General features: G+C 42.7%; 5 protein-coding genes across 5 annotated transcripts; 2 read left to right on the top strand and 3 right to left on the bottom strand.

Moving 5' to 3' along the window:
- Positions 1–259: 259 nt before the first annotated feature.
- On the bottom strand, positions 260–2,236 carry BCR41DRAFT_388215 (hypothetical protein; the record flags this gene model as incomplete). The annotated part of the gene is made up of 3 exons (XM_022027978.1): positions 260–1,298; positions 1,351–1,581; positions 2,207–2,236. 3 exons carry the CDS (start codon positions 2,234–2,236, stop codon positions 465–467), a joined length of 1,095 nt encoding a protein of 364 aa, XP_021878956.1. The 3' UTR covers positions 260–464.
- Positions 2,237–5,827: 3,591 nt separating this feature from the next.
- On the top strand, positions 5,828–7,103 carry BCR41DRAFT_424039 (PRELI-like family-domain-containing protein). Its single transcript, XM_022030363.1, has 2 exons — positions 5,828–6,192; positions 6,370–7,103. The coding sequence occupies exons 1-2, from the start codon at positions 5,989–5,991 to the stop codon at positions 6,727–6,729; spliced, it is 564 nt and encodes a 187-aa protein (XP_021878955.1). The 5' UTR covers positions 5,828–5,988; the 3' UTR covers positions 6,730–7,103.
- Positions 7,104–7,181: 78 nt separating this feature from the next.
- On the bottom strand, positions 7,182–8,528 carry BCR41DRAFT_309320 (CTLH/CRA C-terminal to lish motif domain-domain-containing protein; the record flags this gene model as incomplete). The annotated part of the gene is made up of 5 exons (XM_022020948.1): positions 7,182–7,340; positions 7,460–7,624; positions 7,782–7,913; positions 8,058–8,253; positions 8,380–8,528. 5 exons carry the CDS (start codon positions 8,526–8,528, stop codon positions 7,182–7,184), a joined length of 801 nt encoding a protein of 266 aa, XP_021878954.1.
- Positions 8,529–9,918: 1,390 nt separating this feature from the next.
- Positions 9,919–12,427, top strand: BCR41DRAFT_388212 (hypothetical protein). Its single transcript, XM_022027977.1, has 4 exons — positions 9,919–10,060; positions 10,236–10,347; positions 10,473–11,259; positions 11,349–12,427. Exons 1-4 carry the CDS (start codon positions 9,973–9,975, stop codon positions 12,327–12,329), a joined length of 1,968 nt encoding a protein of 655 aa, XP_021878953.1. The 5' UTR covers positions 9,919–9,972; the 3' UTR covers positions 12,330–12,427.
- A 419-nt stretch (positions 12,428–12,846) lies between these two features.
- Positions 12,847–22,566, bottom strand: BCR41DRAFT_424036 (armadillo-type protein). Its single transcript, XM_022030362.1, has 9 exons — positions 22,268–22,566; positions 21,791–22,183; positions 21,598–21,674; positions 20,949–21,487; positions 20,662–20,846; positions 19,782–20,575; positions 19,357–19,679; positions 13,324–19,257; positions 12,847–13,229 (listed from the first exon to the last, which is right to left on the bottom strand). The coding sequence occupies exons 1-9, from the start codon at positions 22,325–22,327 to the stop codon at positions 12,946–12,948; spliced, it is 8,589 nt and encodes a 2,862-aa protein (XP_021878952.1). The 5' UTR covers positions 22,328–22,566; the 3' UTR covers positions 12,847–12,945.
- Between the last annotated feature and the right edge of the window lie 1,305 nt (positions 22,567–23,871).

Here is a 23,871-nt window from a genome sequence, read left to right as displayed (position 1 = left end):
GTCCCAAATACCCTCCTGCTATTTAGATAAGGCTTAAAGATCACTGCAGCAGCAAACCAATAGGCAGGGTCTGTATCTGCCTTCAAGAAGATTGTAGTCATTGGATCCATCGCGAAGTATTGAGGCGTTGATTGGTTCTCCTTCGTATCTGTTGATCTGTACGATTTTCAAAGCTAGTCCAGAAATTCAGAGGCAAAAGATTAGGTAGAGAGGATACAGGAGACGAAAATAAACAGAACTTACAAATTTTTTGTGGGTATGCCGGCACCCAAATACTTGTGTCTAGCGTCGTGCGCGTTTTGCACCCGGAGCAGCCGACTCTTCCGGGGGTTTGTACTTTGCAGGTCTCTCTTGCCTCTCAATTTGAGCAAGACCGATTCTTGCGATGTTTTCCGCCCCTACTGCGTCACGGTCGAAGAATACCTTACATGTCCGGTAATATTTAGAGCGAGGGTACACCATCTCTAAAAGCTATCACAGAGGGGTCGGGGACAGCGCTTGCTGGGAACTCCTTTACTACTTTCAAAGGATCCTAGGCCGACGACAAGCACTCCTTTTTCCCCGAACATCTTCAACACTCGCTGTACCACGTAGTCGAACGTAGCTCGCTGAGCCTTTCGTAGGTCCCATTTTTTTTTCAGGTGCCATCTGGACTCGTAGAACTCTTGAAGCACATCCAAATTCTTTGATCCTATCTGTGTCTGGGACTCCTCGTTCATCCATTGAAAGTACTCATTGTACGTATCCCTTCCAAACACAGGGATGGCGCTCTCAACCTCAATCATTCCTTTTTCACGCTTCCTTTTGTTCAACAGGTGATTGAAGCGGAGGACGGGGAGGTACAAGAACCTGCTTCTCACCTTTACCGTTTGCCGCAAGTTATGGTTGTGAGGATCCAGGGAGGAAAACGTAAGGGCGTTAACAATACCAGGATCGCATCCGACGATAGTTGTAGTGTTTGCGGATGGGCATCGCTCTGGCTCGTTGAATGTGAGCTCAACGTTTTCAAGCAGTTTGGAGCTCCTCTTCCAGTTTATGTTTGCATAGTCTTCATCTGTCAGGTCTTCACCGGCTGCCTTTGAACACGTCGTGTTGAGAAATCCCTGAGAAAGCTCCAGTTCTTGGCTGAGGTCTTCTTCATCTACGTCAGACTGCTTCTGTCTCTTCCTCTGGGTTGTATCATAGGCTAGTAGATTCAGAACTAGACCGTTGGTAGAAATCGTTCCTTTGAGTTTGAACCGAGTTATATCTTTGTCCTGCGACTGCAGGGATACTTTGTCTCGATACCATGCGATCACCTCCAATGTCACAAAAGAGAGCCTGTATCAAAACCCCTTTTGTTCCCTGTACACACTCAAACATTGCAGTCTTGGAAGGATTGTTGAGAGGCAGAATACGCTCCAGCAGCTGCTTGGTATCTTCGTTCGCCCAGAGGATGTCAACTAGGGCGTGTTCAGACAGATACACATACCCGGGTGACCAGGGGGACGTAGGAAAGTCTGAGTATTTTTTCACTTTTTTGTTCTCCCGCAAAAAAAACTCAATGTCGCTCATATCTTCGTTTGTTTTCTCGACATCAAACTAGAAAAAAAAAAAAAAAAAAAAAAAAAAAAGAGTCTGAATAAAGAGCATTTGATTGCAGAATATGCATGAAATACCCTACACAAGCTATACCATTGCGTTCCTGTAGTGCTGCCTTAATGATGTCTGTACTTAGCCCATTAGTAGCTCTGACGCTCTTGGAAATGAGATCTTTTTGGGATCAAAGCCTTGCGCGTCCCCCAATGTGATGTCTATTTCCTTTATTGGGGAAAGTTCAGTGGTGGCCTTGAAACGTTCATAAGCGAGGAGATAATGGGGAGTTTCTACCACCCTTCCTTGTTTTTTGCCCTCGCGTAAGCTGAATTGGGGCCACCTTGACCACTTAAAAGGAGGGTGGCGAGACGGAAGGAATAGTCATTGCTATCCAAGACCTCGTCCAGTGCCTTTTTCCTCGACCTTGCTGCCCCTGGTAACCGCATGATCCTCTCAATGTCCAAGGCAACCGCCCAGTATGCATAATGCATAGCGGCTTAGTCGGCTGAGGACAACAACTGCCCCTCGGATCTGGCTTGCAATATTATCCCTTTCATTTGCGTCCAGTCCGCCTCTCCTTGCCATGGAAGCCTTGAGGACCCAATTGTTAAGGCCTTGATAGGGTGCTTACTGCTGTAGCTGTGATCAACCTTCGTAGCATCCTTCAAGTTCCTAATTGGTGCACCTTCTTTTTTAGCCCTGTGAGGCTTCTTGCCTTTGTGCTTCCGCTTTTGTTTTTTCTGTTGCTTCTTTTTTGCCTTTCTCCGACGTGGTGGATGCTTAAGGCCCGGCCTATCGTGCTGACGGCATTTACTGATATCAAGTGTGCGCCCTTTCAATATGCTCGCCTTGTCAGAAAAGATGGGCCGGAACTGGTTTCTATGTTTCGCTATATAGAATGATGGTGTGTCTCTACATTATCCAAGAAATTGACTAACGATTAGTATTGGGGACGTTTGGTTTCAAGGCTAAAACTATAGCTTGAGCTTTCTTACGCTCTGCGGCGCTGCGCTCGCCTTTGCTGAACCATTCTATGGCGAAGATCCTTTCCATTGAGTAGACGTTGCTTGAAGTTATCGAACTCATTGTTCGATGGTAACGCTTGGGCCGACGTTTGATGGCCGGAAGTAAAAGTGCCGAGAGCTACTCTGAAACGGCCTTCTTCAGAGGCTGCGTTCCTTCCCAACACCTTAATAGCTTCCCTCAGGTAGTCCCGAAGCATTTTATTGTAGTTCTCGTTCCACGCAACGTTTCGAATTAATCGAAGATTATTAATCGGGCCTAACGTCTCGAGGTTCCTTGAGTAGTCATTGCCTGCGATGGCACAGAATAATATCAGATGCTCGTGTGATGGCAGTCTTAGTGCTTGGCTAACGTTGTCTACATCGTAAGCCCCAAACTTCCGTCTACGGTGTGGAAGGGGTCGCACTAGGATGCAGACTCGTTCGTACGCAAAAAAATCAGAGTCTTGGGATATCACGATCCTATCATTCCCCTCATTATGGCACCCTATGCATGGGTCCGCTTCATATGCACACAGACAGACATCGAAGACAGAGCCAAAGCCTGTTGCCAGCTGATTTTTGTCCTGGACGCTCAGGGTGTGGACTTCTCGAAGACCCTTCTGGATGCGCCTCATGACTTGAGGACGAGTCCATACCCCACTCCGAGAATTTCTCTCGAAGGTGCTCATATTGTTCTCCAAAGCATCCATATTTTTTTGTCTTATGGCTTGCCGCTCTGTCCTTGCTTTTTCTTTTTGAGTACAAAGTTCCCCACCAATATGTATAGTCAGATTGTCCGTCATGAAAAGATCCTTTATCTCGAGAGCCAGGGGCCTTCCTACATCAATGATGGATTCGTTTTTCATCTTTGCATGGACGACTCTGCAGAGGATGTCGTAATAGAACGTACCGAGGAGATCTACATGAACAGAATGGTCAGGATTTGCCGCCAAGAAAGTGCCCACGTCAGTTCCCGAAGGTAAAACCCCGCGATCTGCAACCAGTTTGAAGAAGGACTTCAGCCCCATGGTCAATATCTAAGCGAAAGAGAAAGAAAAAAGGGAGAATGGTGATGAAAAGAAATGAAAAAGAAAAAAAAAGAGCGACAAAGGTATAAAAGGATGAGCTTTTTATGGTTTAAAGATCCAAAGTGAATAGGTAAAGAATATTGAGGGAAAGATACAGGAACAAGTGGCAGTGGTAAAAGGGATGGGACTTTGAAGTGAGCGAGCGGAAAAGGAGGAAGACAATAATCCCTTTTTATATCCTGGATTGATGATGAATTTTAACATTGTCTCATATGGTTTTGATATCGATCCTTTGCTTCACAGGCCACATCAATCTTTATTCAGTTCCTTTGTTTGGATTGGGATTTTGTCCAAGTCAATAGCAGAGATTGACAAATAAATACAAGCTCTCGCATGAACGGCAGATTGGAAACAATAGCATTGAGATACCAAAGTGAGCATTCGAAAAAATCATCTCCAGATACAGCATACAGTGTCGATGTCGATCCTTTGTTACACAATTTTTTTTTTTTTTCAGTTTCTTTTGTTTGCACTGGCCCTTGCTTTGTACTTTGTGAAGAATTTAATGAATAAAAGAAGATTTATAATTTTGAACAGGGGTAATAAATGCATTGACAGATATGCCTCGGTGATTATATCCTTGTCAAAGGTAACAACTAAAGAAAAAAAAGTCTTTTTTATCAGAGAATGGCTTCATATGATGCTCTTTGCTCCAACAGCCCCAGTACTATTGCATTAAAGCAGAGATATTCGTTGACTCTCAGATTCCGGCACCAATGGCGGAGATAGGAGTGATGTAGTTGCATGCGCTTATTGCTTGGAGTAAAAGCTATCTAAGCACCCTTTCTTACTGGACAATGCCTTGTTAATGGTGATATTGCGCAGCGCCTTGTGGATGGAGGGAGAGCAGAAGCGAGAGTGGTGGTTTTTGGCGGTCGTTTGGTGTGTGTATGTGTGAATTTGATAGTTGATATCAATCGCCAAAACATATGCATCTAGAAATAGCGAGATTGATACCGACGCGTTTGATCCTTTCCTAGGGATTGTTATAACCATGGGATGATTGTGGAGTGGCTGCCAAAATAAAGTTTGTTTGGAGGCACCGATGGAAAACGCTTGTGTTTTGAACAAAAAAAGACGCCGCGATGTAAAATGTTTTTATTCATGTACAGAATCCAAAGCATGTTCATGCACACAGTGATTGACGAACAAAAAAGGAAAAAAAAGCCTGCGATGAAAGAAGGCATGTGCAGACAACAAATAAGCACAGCAACTGTTTGCTCACATACATTTTTTTCACCGTTGTGTCTGTATCTCTTCTAAGCTTTCTGTCTGGCCGTTTAACAAGGAACCCTCAGAAAAAGAAATACCTCGCATGATTGGTGCCAGGTCTGAAAACAACAATAATGCAATGCTGTACGTGGAAGATAGGGTCTAGAAACTATACCATTGATCACAACTGCTACTCATGCTCTCTTGCCAAAGGCTTGAACAGGCACACCAACCCCTTCTTTCTTGTTCTCATAACCGCTCACATCCTTTCGATGCATTCTTTCGCCCTTTATGTCCACTACATCTGAGCCACACACAGTTCACCACTCACTCCAACAGAGATATTTGTATCACTTTGGGTATGATATGTTGCTGTGGTTCCCTCTGGTTTCAACAGGCCCAACAAACTCTATAAGCTGTTTACCAAGCCAGATATATCAAGGGAATGCAAGAAGACGAGGAAGCGAACGATGTGACAAATCAAGTCTTGCCGAGCTGTACAAGAAAAGATCAAGTTAGTCAAGCTCCATCGTGCGGAAGAATGATTCCACTCAGATTGCCCTCCTTTCAAGTCGATACTACGGCAGCGAATATTATCGCTGTTATATTACATCAGTCAATAAATAAACGATACAATGGACTCCCAAGAGGATGCTAGGGTCATGCGAAAGTCTTCATGAGTTTTTTATTTGCACAAATAAAGAAGCCAGGATAGCTCCATGACAATTTAGTTTCGGCCATTTATTTCGACATTGAAATAAAATTTCAAGACAATGCCCATGGATTGCTGGGTTTTAAGCCCATTTATAATGGCAAATTTGTCCTTGTGAAAGAAAAAGAATATCTACTGTGTGTACGTATAAATTAATACGTGCAATTGACTAATGTGGCTGTTTCATTTTGTTTTCCTTTTTCAGGAACATTATCTTATAATAAAGAATAAGTGGCCCTTGCTTGATCACCCTTTACTCTTTCCATTTTACTTTTACCTCAAAGAGATTTCCTTCCTCCCTTCTCTTTCCTTATTACTGTCGCCCTCTTTTTAATCATTCTCCTCTCGTCCTCCTCTTTTTATTCCTTTCCTCCTCCTCCCTCTATACATACATACAATGAAATTCTTTCAGGCATCACACAAGTTTGACCATTCATGGGCGCAAGTCACAGCTGCCAACTGGATGAAATACCCTAATGAACAATGTCCACACGTTGTCGCAGTCGATGTTCTTGATCGTTACGTTGATCCTGAGACTGGCATCTTGCATACAGAGCGTCTTTTGACTTGCAATCAGAGTGCCCCTGCTTTAGTCTTGAAGGTATGGATCAGATTATTGCTATGGTTACTATTGGAATGGCTGATTTCTAAACCATGGCATTTTGATTAATTTCTTTTTCTTTTCTTTTCTTTTCTTTTCTTTTCTTTTCTTTTCAATTTTCATTTTTCATTTTTCATTTTTGAAAAAAAAAAAAAAAAAAAAAAAAAAATGATTTAGTTTCTTGGCGGATCTACAGTTTCATATGTCCGTGAGACCAGCGAACTGGACCCTAAAACTAAAAAGCTGACTATGAAGACTCAAAACTTGACCATGTGCAATGTTCTTAAAATCAATGAGACAGTCACTTATACTGTTCATCCTCAGGATTCTTCCTCGACCATGTTTCGCCAGGAAGCTCAAATTATGACAGGATCTGCATTGTCTCGTTTCTCATCTTATATTGAAGACTTTTGTTTGACTCGCTTCCGGGACAATGCGGCTGTTGGCCGTGCAGGATTCGAGATGGTTCTAGAGAAATTGAAGGCGGCCCGCTTGGAAGCAACACAGCAACTTGCTGTTGCAGCAGCGCAGGCATGAACAAACGCATCTGAATTTTTTGTTACACGCTATTCAGCACCCCGCACGAAGCAACTGTCTATCTATGACTGCCTATTCCTTTTATGGTGCAATCTCGGATGATCTCGGAGCAGCGGACAAATTGTGCCGTATGCACTGACCTTGCTCATGGGGGTAATATTTAGGTTGAGGCGCGTCGTAGATTTTTTTTTTGCTTAGCATTTTTTGTAGAAACAAAACCAAAACCAACTGCACTTGTATAATAAATCCCACTCATTCATAAGTCATGCTATATATAGTGGAGCGGATAAACAGTAAAAAACATGTCTTTGATCAAGCTTACAACAGTGCTGCCTTTATTTACAAATATCGAAGTTGAATAGAAAAGGAGACAGTGAAAAACCGGTAAGAAATTTAACATGTAGTTATTTACTCATGAATCGTGCATGGCCGCTAAGCATCATGTTTCTCTTCTATACACCAGCAACTGCGCCTGAAGAAGATGATCCAGAACTAGTCGCAGGGTGTTCGAGCACGAGCTCTGCTTTGGCAATGTCTTTGATCTTTGGATATGTGTACCTCTCATCCAGCTGTTGCTGTGCATACCAGCACATCTTCAGCAGAGCAGGCAGCTAATACAAAGAGGAGTGGGTAAAATGATAGACAAAGCAAGCTCAATACATTTCTATTTTTTTTAAAAAAAAAAAAAAAAAAAAAAAAAAAAGATAATAATGATGCGTAAAGCATATACCTTGGGATCTTTCTCTTGTGACTGCGAGAGCAGTAATGCTGCATTGAGCTCTGAAGCAAGCTTCTGTCTCTGGGCAGGTGTGAGAAGGTCGCTTACAGGCGAGGGTCCATTCAGCTCGAACGCCAATAGTGACATGGTTTTCTCTAGCTCAGCCAAAAACTCTGGCTATAAAATAAAAAAAAATAAAATAAAAAAAAAATAAAAAATAAAAAAAAAAAGCAAGCAAAGGCAAGGAAGAGCACCGCATATTAACGATATGTCATCTCATGCACATGCTTCATTCCAGGCTTAAACTGAACCCGAGGTGAGTTCCCAGACTTACATTTTCTTCCCCACGTGGCGCTAGCTCCTCTTGAGCAAACTCAAGTGCTTCCATGACCCGCCCCTCACGAATAAGTTCGATCAGACGTTGCTGTTGTAAGTGAAAATACAGTTTCGGGTTTGTGTCTAAAATCTATAACCCCATGCACGGGAAAGAAAAAAAAAAAAAATTAGTGCTGCACAATGTAACAAAATGCGCCATGCATAATATCAGTTACACAACAAAAGCCCCTACTATAACTTTTGTCAAGTTTTTTTAAAAAAAGGCGTTTGTTACCTCCGGATTAAGATCATTGACTCGCTCGATCGCCTCTTCAATGTTGCCACGCTGAATAGCTGTTCGAACAATCATGCGGTCCTGGATGGACTCCAAATTGACAGGCGGTTTAGCACCACTTTCCTGGCTAAATTTCTCTGCCGCATCTTTGTATCCTTCAATGATCAGATAGTTCATGATCAGTTTGTTCAAGTCTCTGAAGATGGATAGAATAAAAGCAAGGTCATCGGACACATCAGAACAAAACCTAGATTTTTTTGTTTTTATTGCTTGGATCAACCTTTACTCTCCATTTTTTTTTATTAAGAAAAGTTATACTTACTCACGATCAACATGGATTTCCGCCAGTCGAGCATCCCATTCTTCCTTGGTAAAGACCCGTTTCTGGACACCTACAGCTCCGGGAACTTGGTTTGATGCCTGTGTATTTGACTGTAAGGAATGATGATGAGACGCAGATCGGGAGTTCATGTTACTGATACGGTTGCTATAATGATAACGAGCGGATGATGATGATGTTGATATAGAAACAGCACTAACAGGACGCTCATCTGTGGTGTTTCTGGAAATGGATCTTTCTTCTTGCCGTGGAGGAGAACGTGTAGAAGATAGAGATGGAGATGAGGTCGGGGTTGAAGAGGAAGTGGAGGTGGAGGAAGGAGGTGCTGGCCCCGTCAAGTGAGAGAAGCAGTTAAGAACAAGAAAGCCCACATGAGAGAGTATGAACAGGTGTGCGGCTGTGATAACCAAGGTAATCCAGAGTAACCCCGCTATAAAAAGCCGAGGGATACCCCCAGAAAGTAACGATGTTGGGCCATTAGACGGTAGTGTTGCTGCTCTCGTTGCTGTGGAAGAATTCGAGGATGTTGACCGCGAGTGAGGAGATGGAGATAAAGAAGAAGGGGAGACAATGGTTGGGGAAGATGGCATATCGTCGTCGTTGAGAGCAGTGTGGGACAAAGGTTTAGTTGTAAATAGCTCAGAGAATAAATAAGAGAAAGAAGTTCTCCACAACAGAATGAGGACAAAGAAGGCGAAAGAAGAGAGAAAGAGAGACGAATGCAGGGATTGGTGTCATTAAAAAAAAAAAAAAAGCTAACATCAAGCGTGATGCTAAATGAGCATTTCCCGCAGACATTGTTGCCTAGTGGCTGACTACAATGCCGTACAGCCAATCTCACGGGAAAAATCGATGTGTGGAGAAATTATACGATAGGATATGACAGGATGATCAGTGCAAGCAGTCATGATGTCCATGAGCACATTGGGAGGTAGAAAAGGTAGAAAAGTAAATAGCATAGTAAACGCAGCACACTCTTTTGATGGATGTTGTAGACTTTTGAATGAAAATAGAATGTGTATATATAAATGCATAATGAACATTTCTCTTCTCTCCAACACGTTAAATAATATACTTTTTTTTATGATTGAGTATGAGACTTCATCCTTACCATGGTACTAGCAGTAGTAGTACTGAGAATGGCACGAGAGCGACGTTGAGTCTTTGAAGCTAGCAATGAGACAGAGATAGCGATAAGCGAGAGAAAGACAAGAGTCCCAAGAGTTGTACAAGGGAGTAACGAGAAGGTGAACAATGGCAGCAGCGTGTGTTGTGTGTACTGTGTAGTCAGTGTTTGAATGGTTAGCTTGCTGTAGTTTAATTTGTAATGCTTGTCGTTTGTGCTGCAATGCTACAATGTTAAGGCAATGGTGGCAACAGATACAATAGTGAATGAGGTGTGGGGATTGGCAGAAACAAAAACAATGTAATGGAGAGAATTAATGGAATAAAAAAAATAGGGTCTCGTTACACCCCGTAAGCCTTTATTTATTCCCCACACTCCTACACTTCATTTACTCTTCATTCTTCCTCGCTTTATTCATTAATTCATTCTTCCATTTCTTTTGTGCCGTCATGGCAACAGGGAATGATGTTCGCGAGATCTTTCAACTCAAACCTACTGAGCTAGCCAAACGTGTGCACAAGACAGAGAAGAAGCCAGGCATGTCTCTTTTTTCTTTTCTATTAATCATCCAAAAAAAAAAAAAAAAAAAAAAACAATTTAATAAAGTACGAAATAACATCATGAAAGACTAACATACGCTCTTTCCTTTCTTCCTACTCCACAACAACATCGACGACAACGACAACACCAACAATATTGAATATGGGAACAGATGGTATTAGTCGTGAGCTGTATGGCCTTATCGGAAACAATGTCTCAACAGTAGCCTTCAATAACCCAACTTATAAACCAAAACTAAACGTCAGCAAGAAAGCTGTCAACTGGTTAGTAAAGTAACAGCTAACTAATTATCTACCGTACCCTGTTGTGTTGCAGAACCTATACTGACATCGAGCGGCGCCTCTTCGACGTCATTTCTTATTACCATGACCACCATTGTGATTCCCAGGACGTGGCGACCGTTTGTCAACCCCTCTCGAGATGATGACTTGATTCTGCATCATTGGGAAAAGACTAGAACTGACCCGAATGAAGAATACCGCTTTTACAGATTCAACAAGGAGATTGACATGAGAACATTTACTCCAGAAGAATATGCGGCACATCTCGAAGATCCTGATTGGACCCTAGAAGAAACTAACTACCTGTGGGAACTCTGCCGGAAATTTGATTTACGTTGGGTTGTAATCCAGGATCGGTATGAATGGCCTCCACAAGAGCAGGATCGTCTGGCACTGACTTATTATAATGGCAATAAACGGCCCGGAGTCGACACATCCTCTTTTAATCATACCATAAGAAAAATAGATGCCTCGTCAGCGATGGAGATTGAGCCTTCAGTATCAGCCTCTACCGTTGATGGGTCATCGTCAGGAACCACGATAACAGCAGCAGCAGGAGAAGCGGCATCATCGACATTGACAGATAACGGAGCTTATTCATCATTGACTGCTCCAATAAGGGCTGATGCTTCTACTTCGGTTGTACTATCGGGATCTTCATCTCCATCTAAAGAAATTGTGCCTTTCACGGCACCAAAGACAAGATCCATGGAAGATCTGAAGGACCGTTATTACACCATTAACCGCACTCTGATTAGGATCCGGACAACAGATCCATCACAGGCAGTGGAAAAGGCCCAGCTGCTTTCCTCAATGGCATACGATAAGAGCAGGGAAATGGAACGTAAGAAGAACCTTGAGATTTTAAACACAAGGACACCAGAACAGATTGAGGTACACTTTTTTTTTTGGTCTACAGCAACTTGTCAACTTTAACCATGTTGTAAAGATTGACATTTTATCATATTTTTAAATGCATATAGGAGGAAGAAGCTCTTTATCTAGAAGCAAGGAGGATTGATCAGAACGAGAAAAAGATCACAAGAGAACGCGAGAACTTACTGCGACTACTTAACACAAGAGACATCTATGGACCTAATGGACCGGCGTCGGCTGGATTGGCGGGTCAGGTCGCCAGTGGTGGAGGCCCTGGTACTGGTATAATTATATCTAGCAATTCAATTACTATTCCGTCTTCAGGACCTACCATCAACGCAGGCGCTAACGGACCACTTTCGCCCTCGGTTGGGAAGAATGCCAACAATGCTGTGGCTGCTGCTGCTGCTGCTGGTGCGACACAGACTGCGCCTCCAAAGAAAAGAAAAAAAGTACCCAAGGGCTCGGCGCAGGCAGAGGAACCAGCAGCTGTCTCTGCTGGTACAAATGCTACATCTACTGGAATTTCTGGTGCATCTGTATCGTCTTCACAAATCAAGGGGCCTGCGAGTAACAGGCGACCTTCCAATACTTCATCTGTGGGTGATGTATCATCGTCCAGCTTACCACAAGGAGTACAGGTTAAGAAGGAGAAATTGACGCCAGGAGCATATCTAAGATCTCAAAAAATGACACCAATTGTATCAACAAAACAACATCGTGTCACAGCAACCCTGACCCAGTTGGGACTCCCCATCAAGCCAGCCATGCCAACAGCAGCAGTCATGGCCAAGTGGGATCAGCTTAATATTAATGTTGTCACATTACTTGATCTGAAAAAGCAAGTCGATAAGCTGGAATCAGATCTCAAGGTGGTCAAAATGCGACGGGGCAGTGCGTCAGGCGTTGGTCTCTTCCCAGCAGGTTCCACTGGAGTCAATGGTACAACAGGAAGCTCAAGTGGCACGGGTACTACAAGCAATGCTGGTTCTGCGGGATCAGATGGCAGTTTCGGAGTCAAGCGTGAGGGCGCAGCGGACGAGACAGGCGCTTTAGGCCCAATGAAGAAGAAGAAGAAAAAGGAGTAAAAAAAGTTGGCGGAGGATTCATGAACCAAGTCATATTTTATTCTTCTATCTCTTTGTAAAAAGTCTTTTTTTTTTTGACGTTGGAAGAGTCACCAGGATTTTTTTTTTTTTTGCTCTCTGCTTGAGCACAATGTCGATTAAATATATAATAAGAATAGTTCTTATCTTACGTATATAGTTGATAGTCATGTTAGACATGTCTATAGCAATCCATCGACTATCTTATTGATGAAATTGTCGATTACTTTGTCGCTGACCATATCATTGACCATTTATAAACCGTATCTTTGAGGACACTGGATTCATCTATTGTGGCCAATATATTGTCTCGCCAGTGAAACAGTCAATGAAATAATCAATGATATGGCCAATGAGGTAGCCAATGAAATAGCCATCAAAGTGGCTAATGGAGTAACCAATGAAGAAGTCAACGAAGCAATCGACAAATAGCGACAATATCACCAATGACAGTCAATAGTGTTGTCATCGATATGTCCAACGTGGTGGTCAATTATCTGCAAGATCGGGCCGTCCTTTATTAAATCGATTCTGTACTACTCTTCTAATATGCTGATATTATATGTGGAAAGCAAACTAAAAGACTATCCATTCTCCTCTAAGCAAGTCTACGCTTCTTAATGGTGGTAAGGCGAACTTTGTCTTTAGCAAATTCTTTAGTCTTGAGCTGTCGTTTACGGGACTTCATCTCGTTCTTCTGGATACGGCGCCGAGCACGAGCCACCGGGTCATTCATAGCTTGGATGGCACGCTGTTGCTTGCGCTCTCGGCGGACATTCAGCACATGCTGGCGAATTCTGTTATATGCCATAAAATAATCCGTTGTGCCTGCACGCTTTTGCACCAAATCCAACACTTCGGCTCCAAGCTTCTTGAGCTCTTCTGTAATCGACAAAGGAACGCGAGTAGAAAGTGTCAGTAAGCAATATAAAGAAACAAACAAGAACAAGCAACAACTTAAACAGCCAAAACCTACCAACTTCAGAACCCTTGGCAGTCTCGTCGTTCACAATACGATAGATCGGTGAAATAATAGGAACCAGATAAGCCTTCAAATCCTTAGTATGGATGTGGGTTGTAATAGCGGCCATGCATTGGAAAATACACGTCTGTTGAATTGTTGAGCGGTTGACACTCTTCTTGATGGCTGCTCCACGGGAAAGAAAGGACAATCGCTTGACTAGCCAATACAACAAACGCTTAACAGGTAGCATAGCTCCTTCAATTTCAGCCTTATTCTCCTCCCCTTCTTCCTCTTCGCTCTCTTCTCCTTCCCCAACTTCCTCATCCTCATCTATCTCCTCATCAGCCTCAAGCTCATCCGGGAGGGCATAAAAGCATTTGGCAATAAAGAACAAATTCTTGACAATCTGTCCTCCCAGGTCTTTGGATAAAAATTCGCTCTTTAGCTGCTCGCACAGCTTCTGTGCTACTGACTTGAGCATTTCTAGCGACAGTATCAAATCTGAAGTGGATTTATCCAAAGGAGACCGAGTCACTGGATCGATTCCAGAAAAGAAAACGCCAAATAAGCGTGTGGCTGAGAGACGGACCCAAGCATGTGGGTGCAACATGTGTTCTCGAATTAAGGGCCAAAGGGTTGTCGCTTCAGCTGAGTTAATGACTGCTGGGAACTGTTTGACCAGTTTCGTAAATGTGTTCAGAGCATAGTAACCAACTTCCCATTCTGCATCTAAATCCATGGTATCATGGTCTTGATCCTCATACTTGTCGACCTGCGCGGCCAGCTCCTGAGCCTCCTCCATGATCTGCAGACTAGATTCAAGCGCAAATTTCAATCGAGGAAGTAAACCTGGAACTTGTTTCTTGAACATAGGGCCAAAAGCCTCGATCGCAAGTCCGTACACTTGACAAGCTGCACGCTGCAGACTACGCTGCTCTGTCTGATCGAACCACTTTTCAAGAAGAATGTAGCTGTTATCCAGTTTCTGACGATTCATTCGCTTAAAAAGCTCCTTGAGCAGTACTCCTGCCATCTCCCGACACTTACTGGAATCATCATTAACAAGTTGCATGACTAGAGCCAAGAAGAAGAGCTCTACATAATCCATTAGAACTTCGTCTGCAAACTTTTGGATGATAACATGCATTATCTCCATTACGGATTGACGGCCGCTCTCGAAGACATAGCTCAAGTTCTTGACTAAGAAATTCATCTGATTACGAAGACGACCACGGCCTTGAGGGTAATCCAGCAAAAACTGAAGTAAAGCTCGACGACACTCCTCACGAGCTTGCTGGGATTGGGACGTGACCATGATCTCGGAAATGCTCATCATGATATCATACATTTCTGGAACTACGAATTGACGCGAGACAATCGCGCGGATCAACGAAAAAGTAGTAGTCTGACGCTCTGGCTCCTCAAGGTCGGGCTGAATCATTTTTAAGAGCATGGTAAGTTGCTCCTCTTTTATAGTAACTTTCTTGCATTCGCGAATCGCTACTGCCAGCATCTTAAAACAGGATTGAGTAAGTTCAGACTTGGTGGAAGCTTGAGTTTTGATGAGGCTGAAAGTGTGTTTAATCACCACAGGCAGGTTTTTTTCGAGTGACGGTAATTTGAGCTTAGAGAGGATGCACATAATCTTGAGTGACTGTTGGATCACCTCTGGGTATTTGGCAAACACACCATTTCCAACAATCTCAACAAAAGGGTCTAGAAGAGCTAGCTCCTCTGTTGATCGAACATCAAACTTGTTGCGAGATAGCGACGCTCTGAATATGTTGAGGCCAAATGCAACGAACCGATGAGCATTGGCTGGGAAGCAGTCCGTTGTAACCTGGCTGGGTCTCTTTGTATCAACTGTAAAATTGATTTCTAGACGCGACCTCTCTCTTTTGATCTCATCTTTAGTCTTCGAGATGGCTAAATTTTGGGATATCAAACCGTGACAAAAGATTAACACCTCCTTAGTCTCAAACCGCGGATTGTTGTTCAGACCTGAGGCTAGCCGTCTCATAACCTCGTCCACCTTTCGCATCACCTTGACCGCCTCAGTCTCTGTTAGAAGATCCTTGAGCGGAATCATGATCACGCCCATGTTCTTGAACTTGATAATCCCCGAAATAAGTTCAAATGAATGGAAGCTAAGATTGCTTTTGGCTTCTTTCATTTTACCAGTAATCTCTTCTGTATCTTTTTCATTACCAGTCTCACCAAAGATATCGTTGATAAGTACATCAACAATATCTTTGAGACAGTAATCGAGCTCACCCACCTCCAATGTCGGCACCAACTGTGCTAACATGGCATGGAGTGTAAATCCCAAGACATGCAACTGATAACCTCGTAGCAAAGCGCCTCTCATCTCTTTAAGAATAAAGCTGAAATAACTGGCACCAAGGAACATGGTTATCTTGATCAACGTCTCTCGAGTACTATCGCGAGCTTCCTGTTGACGACTCTTGAGAATCTGGCAGACCGAGGTCAGTAGGCCTGGCAGGTTTGTACGGAGGGAAACGTCAGGGAGAGCCTTCAGAAGTTTCGTGATGGCTAGTGCGACTGGGACGCGAATCATCACGCTCGCCTCGTCCTTGTTGGTGAGGTATCGATGAAGCTCTGGAAGTAACTTTTTAATGACTGTGTCATGAATCCTTGTAGCGAGAGCCACTGCGGCCACTTCAGGAGACAGCTCAATATCCATGGCATCTTTATCCTGCTGATCTTCTTCGTCATCGCTAGCTTCATCGTCCTCATTAGCTTCATCGTCTTCGTTATATTTCTCAGCTTGCTCCATAGCCTCATCTTCCACACCAACGACTCTCTGTTCCTGCGTCTTTTCAGTTTTGTTAATGATATCTTGTGTAGGAGATTCATCTATTTCAATATCGCCTTCCCCGCGGTCTCTTAGATTGGAACCCTCTACATCTGGACTATCATCCTCCTCTCTATCCTTCCTCCGAACGGTCTTTGGTTTGCTGGCATGAGCCTTTTTTCGGACAATCGCAACAGAATCTTCAGGCAAAACTTCAATGTTCTTGATATTGAAATGGAAATTATCCAAAATAGCGATTACTGTGCGTACTAAAATCTTCTCCATCTCTGCTTTGCGAGGAATTAATTTGAGATAACTTTTCAGCAGCGAATAATATGGACCCCATGGCAGCTGTGAAGCAATGATGCCCAGCGTTGCGACAGTCTCATTCACCAAATTATGGTCACTACTCTTGTCGGATTCAAATATGAAATGAGCAATCAAGGGTGCAAAAATCTGCGTTAAAGTTGCTGGACGGAAGGACCCTTTAGCGCACTCCTCAGAGAAGCGGCTCAGAGCACGGATGCGGCGATGAAGTTGAATGTGATAGATATTGGTAAAGAACGAAGCCTCTTCATCGCCGCCTACCAGCAGCGGGGTCATATCTGAGAATTGGACTTGGTCCGGGCATTTTTTCACAGCATGAGCCAAGACTGCCACAAATTCGTATCGAATTAGCTCGATCGGTGACTTGAAACCTTTTTTGAGTCCTGGATAAATCACATGAGTCAGTAAACCACGGAAGGCACTATATTCAGGGTCCTCCGCAGGTAAGTCTGCGCATTGGTCAATGAACCTTGTGAGCGCAAACGTAGAGTTACTGCGGATAGACATCTCCTCGGGGTCACGGATGAAGAATAACATATTATGAAGTACAGGAAGCCACTGACGGCCATTGAGTTCCTTGTAAAGTGAGTTGGTCAACAGGTTGAATGCATCCATCCTCCTATCGAAATCGGGGGTCTCCATGCGCACTGTCGAGAAAGCATTCAGCTCCGCTACCAAAGATGAAGTAGACTGGAGTGAAGGGTCGATCTTGGCAAACTCAGCCATGATGTCGACCAACAGGACGCGGCAGTCCCGTGCCATCAAAGTCGAGAATAGCATCATCAAATGATTGAAATACTTGATGAACAATGAGCTCTCGGCCGAAATATTGGGAACGGTAGGTAAAAAGTTGACAATGATACGCAGTATGTCTGCCTTAGTCTTCTCAGGAACAACCCTGTGGTTCTTCTTGAGACTTGGCAATAAAAGGTCAATCAATTTGACAGCCTGTGCTCCATCCTTTATATATGCTGCGATTTGGGATAAAATTGAGATCTCACGCTTCGTAAACATATCCTTGCCGAATTTTGCATCTCCACTATTCTTGGTCAAAATAATCTCAAGATTGTTGAGGAGCGTATCCGTATATGGAATCAGAACCCTCGTTGTCAAAGGTTTTTCAGTCCGATCCTTCTCTTCGTAACAATGACTCAAGATGTCTTCAATGATCTCAAGCACCATTGAGATGACAGAGTCTCGGACCTTCTTGGCCGATAAGCAGCTGTATATCTTCTCAACCACTTGGTTGTTGTGATTGACCAAAAACAGTACATATTCTTTGCGGCTCGCCCAGGTAGCGAAGAGCTCCATAATGGCAGACGGTGCCTGTGTACTCTCAGTATCCAATTGTCCTACGCGCCTGTTCAAGAAAGAGTCATACATGGCGGGAATGTAGGGTTCGAAGTCGAAGGTCGAGATCGGTAAACTAAAAATTTTGGTAATTCGCTTAATACCAAGCTGTCGAACTTCTCGAAGCTGCTTAATTTGAAGGGTTTCAATCACGCCTTCCTCCATTCCTAACATGGCTTGCTCTCCCATATCCATGTCCATTCGCTCCTGAGCCTGATGGACCATGCAGAGGACCGCTGTTAATAATTGCGGAATAAAGGGAGCTATGATGGCTCCAAGCATCTTGACCACATCCTCCAAAATGTTGAGGAAACCAATCTGTTTGCGAATATGTCCCACAGGACTACGGTCTACAGAAGTATCTTGAGAAAACACAAACTCCTTTCCCTGGATGCCCGCAGTCCCAATATCAAATGGGCTTAACATAAGTGAGATGAAAAATCCGATCTCCTTGGTGTTACATCCTCCTAAAGCAGTCAAGACAGCCTTTCTGCGAGCAGACATACCCGCTTTGGCAGAACCCTTGCCTTTCCTGGCAATCATACATCCATACAGGAGTCGGATAATGATGGGCATGACTTCGTCACGGTGCAAAGTGCCAATACTGGAAGTCTCACCCTCTGCAATGATAAAAGTCGAAAGCTCATCTCGGAATTTGACTTCATCCAGTATATTCTTGAGGTTGTCCTGATAGGGAACCAAGGCAGGGGACTTGAAAGTAAACAGACAATTAAGTGCTAAAGTCTGAAGAGGGGCATCACCAATTGTCAAGAGGCGAAGATACAGCTCATAAAGCTTATTGCTCTCATAGGTCTGCTTCGGGTTCTTAAATTTGGCGAAAAGAGCCAAAAACAAGTGCAGACGATCCTTGGTACTCTTCGGAGTTTTAGGAAGTACTTTCATCATGCCAATCGCGTCTTCATCCGTCGACTGCTCTTCTTCATTAATATCATGCTCGTCCTTGCGATTCCAAACTGGCTCGTACTCGTCTTGAATGAACTTGAAAAAAACCTGGACTAAGTGGCGGTTATGCATCTCTGCAATCTGAGGAACCTCGGCAAAAACCTTCAAGATAAGTCCATAGTAATTCCAGTAATCGAGTCTATCGATGCCAGGGGCATAGATTTTTATGAAGTGCATGACTAGACTCATATTTAACTTTGTAGAATCTGTAATCTCGAATGCATATTCGTTCGCACGTTGAACTTTTCTCAAATTAAAACAGTCAAAGCTAGAGTCCTTCTTCTTGCTCAAGCCTTTTGAATCCTGAATGTTGCGATAATCGGCAATAACCTGAGCTGAAAGGCCGCTCTCAACTAAAAGAGCTTCATCCTCAAAGCGCTTAATCTCCCCAAAGAGCAAAAACCAGAAAGTCTCTGGATAAAGCTCTGCTGTCTTGATGAGAAGGACAGTAGCATCTGCCCAAAGGGGTTGGAAATTGATGGTCAAAATACCTGCAATATAAAAACAAATAAATAAATTATTAATTGCATTAGCATGATGAAAGATGCGGCTTCAACTTTGTTAGATTCTACAGACAAAAAAGTACTTACCAAGACAGAGGCGCATGGGTACAGTTTTGTAAAATTCATCGAGTTTCCCAGAAGAAACCATAGTATTGAGCCTACGGATCTGCATGGTCTTGTCTCTATAGTTCTCAACAGAGACTTCTATTTCCTCAATCGCCAAACACTGTGAAAATATGTGGTTCTGAAGTATCTTATCACTTCCTTCACCAAACAAAACAATCTCAAAAGTTGATAGGATCTGAAGTGTATGAAGTCGACGCCGGTGCTGTAGCGAATTGATGTTTTTTTCCAACTTTGGGTAAAGCTCCTGTAGAATCCCAACCGAGAAAAGATCGTTAAAAAAATTACTATTCATAGGAAAGAATCAATCAGCAGAGGCACTCATCAATATGCACATGTCATATGAAACCAATCGTGTTAAGTATCTAGAAAGTTGTTCATAGCTTTACCTCTCTTTAAGAATTGTGCAATACTTCGCTATCCCTCTGAGAACAATCTCATTCGAGCCATAATTGTATAGGACATCCTTGATCATCACGTCCCAAAGTCCTGCCAATAGCTTACCGCCAGCCTCGCCTGCACGCTCACAGATGACTGTCAAGATTTCAACCGTCTCTCCAAGGAGGATGTGGAGAGTTGCCATGACCGATCCTTGTACAAACGCGCGTTTCTGTAATACAATAGTCTGATTTTCTTTGGAAAGGCACTCCAATAGTGAATGTAATAACCCCAGGATCGCGTTGGTGGTTGTATTGAAGGGTATAGAAACATGAGGCACTACCGTCAAGGCGGCAGCGACGAGGGCTATGCGGGGAACTACAGTGTTCATATTACCTAAGCTTTCATCCTTATCCAAGGTTACATGACTCAATAGCTCAGCTTCCGATTTCCAATCCCATTGCTCTGACAATATTCGAAGGATTCCGTCTGTAATACGCTCTGGCTCACCCTTAGAAGCTTTGGTGGCATTGAACTTCTTATTATCGGTATTGGCAGATAATGCGCGGTTCATGGGGAATTTAAGCAGTCCAGCCTCATCAACAGTAGCTGCAATCATTCCTGGATTAAGAACTAACACCTCCGATGTCAACAATGTCGCCAAGAAGAGTATGATCTGACATGAATACTGGGGCTCCCAATGTGTAGCACAATATCTGACGACATGTGGTAGCAGAAATTGAGTGTAATGGGTCCACTTAAGATTGATCAGTGAAATAGAAAACGCCAAAACTGTCGAGACATCCTAGTATTAATGTTGTAGTATATATAAGTCAGTTACGAAATCAGGAAAGTTTTCCAATACTATGATAACATAGAGCACTTCCTAACCTTGTGTTTATAAATTGAATCCAACAGAAGCCCACCGGGAAAGAGAATACTCTCCAAGGGTGAAAACGCTAGCAGGGCGCTTGAAAGCTTCATCAGCTCCTGTACGACTAGTGATGGTGCTCCCGAATCAGCTGCCAGGGTCAGGGACGATACCTTGATGGTCTTCTCGTAAATCTTGACAAAGTCTAGTTCCATGAGCATAAAGGGAAGAGTTAGGACATAATGAAGCATGTTAAGAAGAGAATAGCTGATGATTAAGTTATGATTCTATGTCAATCTATATATACCATCAATGCGACTCCCTTTTCTGACTGAAACACATGAATTAAGAAGAGCTAAACACTCTGCAATGTTGAGCCACCTCCTTTCTGTATCCTCAATGCTAACATTCATATCAATACTTGCGGTAAGCTCGGCGAGGAGCATTTCACAGACGCTCTTAAAGTGCTCTTTAGTTGAGTAATGGACCATAAGGACAAGTGTTTTGCATAGCGCTCTAAAAGTCGAATTCTCACTCATGCTCTTTTCAGTGAGTATTACACCTGGTTCCCGCTTTAATATATGGATGGCCTCTCTGAGGACCACATCCACTCCGCGATGTTGAAATTGATTGCCAACAAGCTTGATAGTCTCAAAAAGAAGTTTGGCAACCCCCTCAACAAAGTTTTCGGTAGGGGACTCGTGCAACTGGGAGAAAATGTAGGTCAAAATTACATTAAGATGGTTTACAGGTGCTTTTCGGATCAAGTATGAAAACGATTCTGCGGCAAAGTTGCGAATATATGGTTTTTGTGCATTGTCCTCCCCAAGATATGGAGCAAGAAGTCTATTAATAATGAGAGAAGAAAATTTCGATATGAGCATGAACCAGCCTTGTTGACTCAGCCAAATTTCATTTCTTAATCAGATCGTCCTGTTAAAGACTCTTCTACCTACTTAAATGTTGCCCGTAGGTCTGTCCGGAGCTGTCTGGAGTATTTTTTGAAAAGAGATGCTATACAGTTGAACGCCCACTAAAGTACCAAATATATAATGAACAGAATGTAAGCAAGCTATTGAATATATTTTCGCCCGCTTTCTACGGTCAAAGGCTTCAATAAGGAGCATTTCGTCGAAGAATTGCACTGACCTCAATCACTTTAACATCTTTGTACTCGACCAACGGCAAAATTGCCCCCAATATCCGATCAAAATAAGGGAAGAGCTCTTCATCCAGATCCCTTGATAACTGTGTAATGAGATCTAAAATGGGCTCCAATGTCAAAACATTCCTCTCATTCAGATTCCTGATCAAGAGATCGACTATTTGGTCCTTGTGATATAGTAACTGAGGCAATGTCTGACAGTAATTCCTGACTTCCAGCCCGAAACGTACGAATGGTGCGGAAAGATTAAGCTCTTTCCACTCCTCAAGCGCATCGTTGAAGAATGACCCAGTGGCGACAGACCCATTCTCTTTCAAGCCTACTTGACGAGTAATCCTGATCTTGAGATGATTTACTCGGGCGCTAAAGCTTTGATACTAAAGTCGCATTTCAAGTGAATATTTAGTTAGCCACCATAGGCATTACTGATTTTTTTAATTTTTTTCCATTGAGCTCTCTACCTTGTAGCGGTTAGCGCCCTGGCCCTCGTTTAATGCCTTGGCTATTATACTCCCTTCCATTGTACTTTTATATATGAGATTCTCTGTCCTGTTTAAGTATCTGAAATGCAGTAAAGGCTAATAAGAAATATCGATGACAGGACAATAACGAACGAGAGGAGAGGAGTATCCTAATTAAATAGGTCAACTGAGAGAATTAAGATGAAATGGAGGAAGAAGTCGAAGTCGAGGTTGAAGTTGAGGTTGAAGTCGAGGTTAAGAACGAAGGACACCTGGCTTCAATAATTGTATTACAAAAAAAAAAAAAAAAAAAAAAAAAAAAGTACTGCTGCCAAAAAAAAAAAAAAAAAAAAGAGGATAATCAATAAATAAGCCACAATTAACAACAATATCACCTGATAGAGGACATTGTCTTCTGTTTTAGGCAATTATGACATCATGATCATTATTCCAACCGAGTGACCAAAGCGTTTTAATTGAAAAAGTAGGGACTGTAACACATTGTACAATTCGAAATCCATTCTTCAGTTGATATCACACATGTAAGTAACATGAATAACATGAATAACATGAATAACATGACTCTGTTTCCTGAGATGACAATCTGCTGCCGTCCCTCTGATACGTTTGACCATAGAAAAAAGAGGACCAATGTCGCCAAGGACCAATAGACCAGGAAAACAATGAGACATGCGATGTGATGTTCAAACCAGCCAGAATAAGCAATGCTGTGCAATAATCCTGAAGCTTATTTTCCCTCTGGCCAGATATGACTGTCTGCGTTGCTGTTGTTGCATTCAGACCCCATGTTATGGCTTAGTAGCTTATTAGCTTCCTTTTTTTTGATGCTAAACTGAATTTGTCCAGTGTCGAGCCTTTCTTCCTCTTTAGGCATGGCATGGTCTATCCTCAGGTTGGTGAATACATCCCACCCAATCTCATCCCATTTTGATTTTCTAGCCTTTTTTGCCTTTCCATCTCCTTTCTCGCTGTTTCTCTACCACCTCATTTGATTTGTTTATCTTTTTTTTTTTTCTAGCTGCCGCTTGTTCATTTTTCCTTCATATATAGTATTTTTCCTTTTTTTTTTTTGCTCCGATATTCTAGGTGCGGCAATATCATTCGACTTTTTCTTGTTTCTTGGCAATCCTTTGTCAACTAACAGGTTAAGTTCTCTTTTTTAGGACGGTTCGCTGTCTCCCGATCGATCCTTACTGTCACTTTGTCAGCATATGAATAATAAAGCATGCCAACTGAATTGTCTGGGTTTTCTTTTTTTTCCTTTTTTTGAAAGTTGAACCAAAGCCATAAGTCTAAATTTTTAAATTGAATACTTTACTCAGTATTACTTAAGTTGTCAACAGTTTTTTTTACTATTCACCCCTAGTCACAGAGCTAAAAAGAAAAAGAATTTTGTCCTCCCAAGGGAGTGTTTTTTGTAATTCAACTGTGATGGCTATTGTTTTTAATATTCATTTTCCAGTTTGTTGTTGTTATTGAGTAACATTGTGTGCTTTTTTGTACCTTTTTTTTCTTCTCTTTCTTTTTTCTTTCTTTCTCTCTTTCCTTCTTTCTCTCTTTCCTTGTTTTTTTTTTTTTCTTCC

This window comes from Lobosporangium transversale (genome assembly GCF_002105155.1).
Source record: "Lobosporangium transversale strain NRRL 3116 chromosome Unknown BCR41scaffold_33, whole genome shotgun sequence".
Taxonomy (NCBI): Eukaryota; Fungi; Mortierellomycota; class Mortierellomycetes; order Mortierellales; family Mortierellaceae; genus Lobosporangium; species Lobosporangium transversale.
This window is presented reverse-complemented; position numbering and strand designations above follow the sequence as displayed.

Excerpts from the sequence above, each read along its gene's own strand:
- BCR41DRAFT_424039 (XM_022030363.1), top strand. The coding sequence starts at position 5,989 with ATGAAATTCTTTCAGGCATCACACAAGTTTGACCATTCATGGGCGCAA. Across the intron at positions 6,193-6,369 it reads CCCCTGCTTTAGTCTTGAAG|TTTCTTGGCGGATCTACAGT; the intron begins GTATGGATCAGA and ends AAAATGATTTAG.
- BCR41DRAFT_388212 (XM_022027977.1), top strand. The coding sequence starts at position 9,973 with ATGGCAACAGGGAATGATGTTCGCGAGATCTTTCAACTCAAACCTACT. Across the intron at positions 10,061-10,235 it reads CAAGACAGAGAAGAAGCCAG|ATGGTATTAGTCGTGAGCTG; the intron begins GCATGTCTCTTT and ends ATATGGGAACAG. Across the intron at positions 10,348-10,472 it reads AGCAAGAAAGCTGTCAACTG|GACGTGGCGACCGTTTGTCA; the intron begins GTTAGTAAAGTA and ends TGTGATTCCCAG.
- BCR41DRAFT_424036 (XM_022030362.1), bottom strand. The coding sequence starts at position 22,327 with ATGGAAGGGAGTATAATAGCCAAGGCATTAAACGAGGGCCAGGGCGCT. Across the intron at positions 20,576-20,661 it reads ATTCAATTTATAAACACAAG|GATGTCTCGACAGTTTTGGC; the intron begins GTTAGGAAGTGC and ends CATTAATACTAG. Across the intron at positions 19,680-19,781 it reads TGCACAATTCTTAAAGAGAG|TAATTTTTTTAACGATCTTT; the intron begins GTAAAGCTATGA and ends TCCTATGAATAG.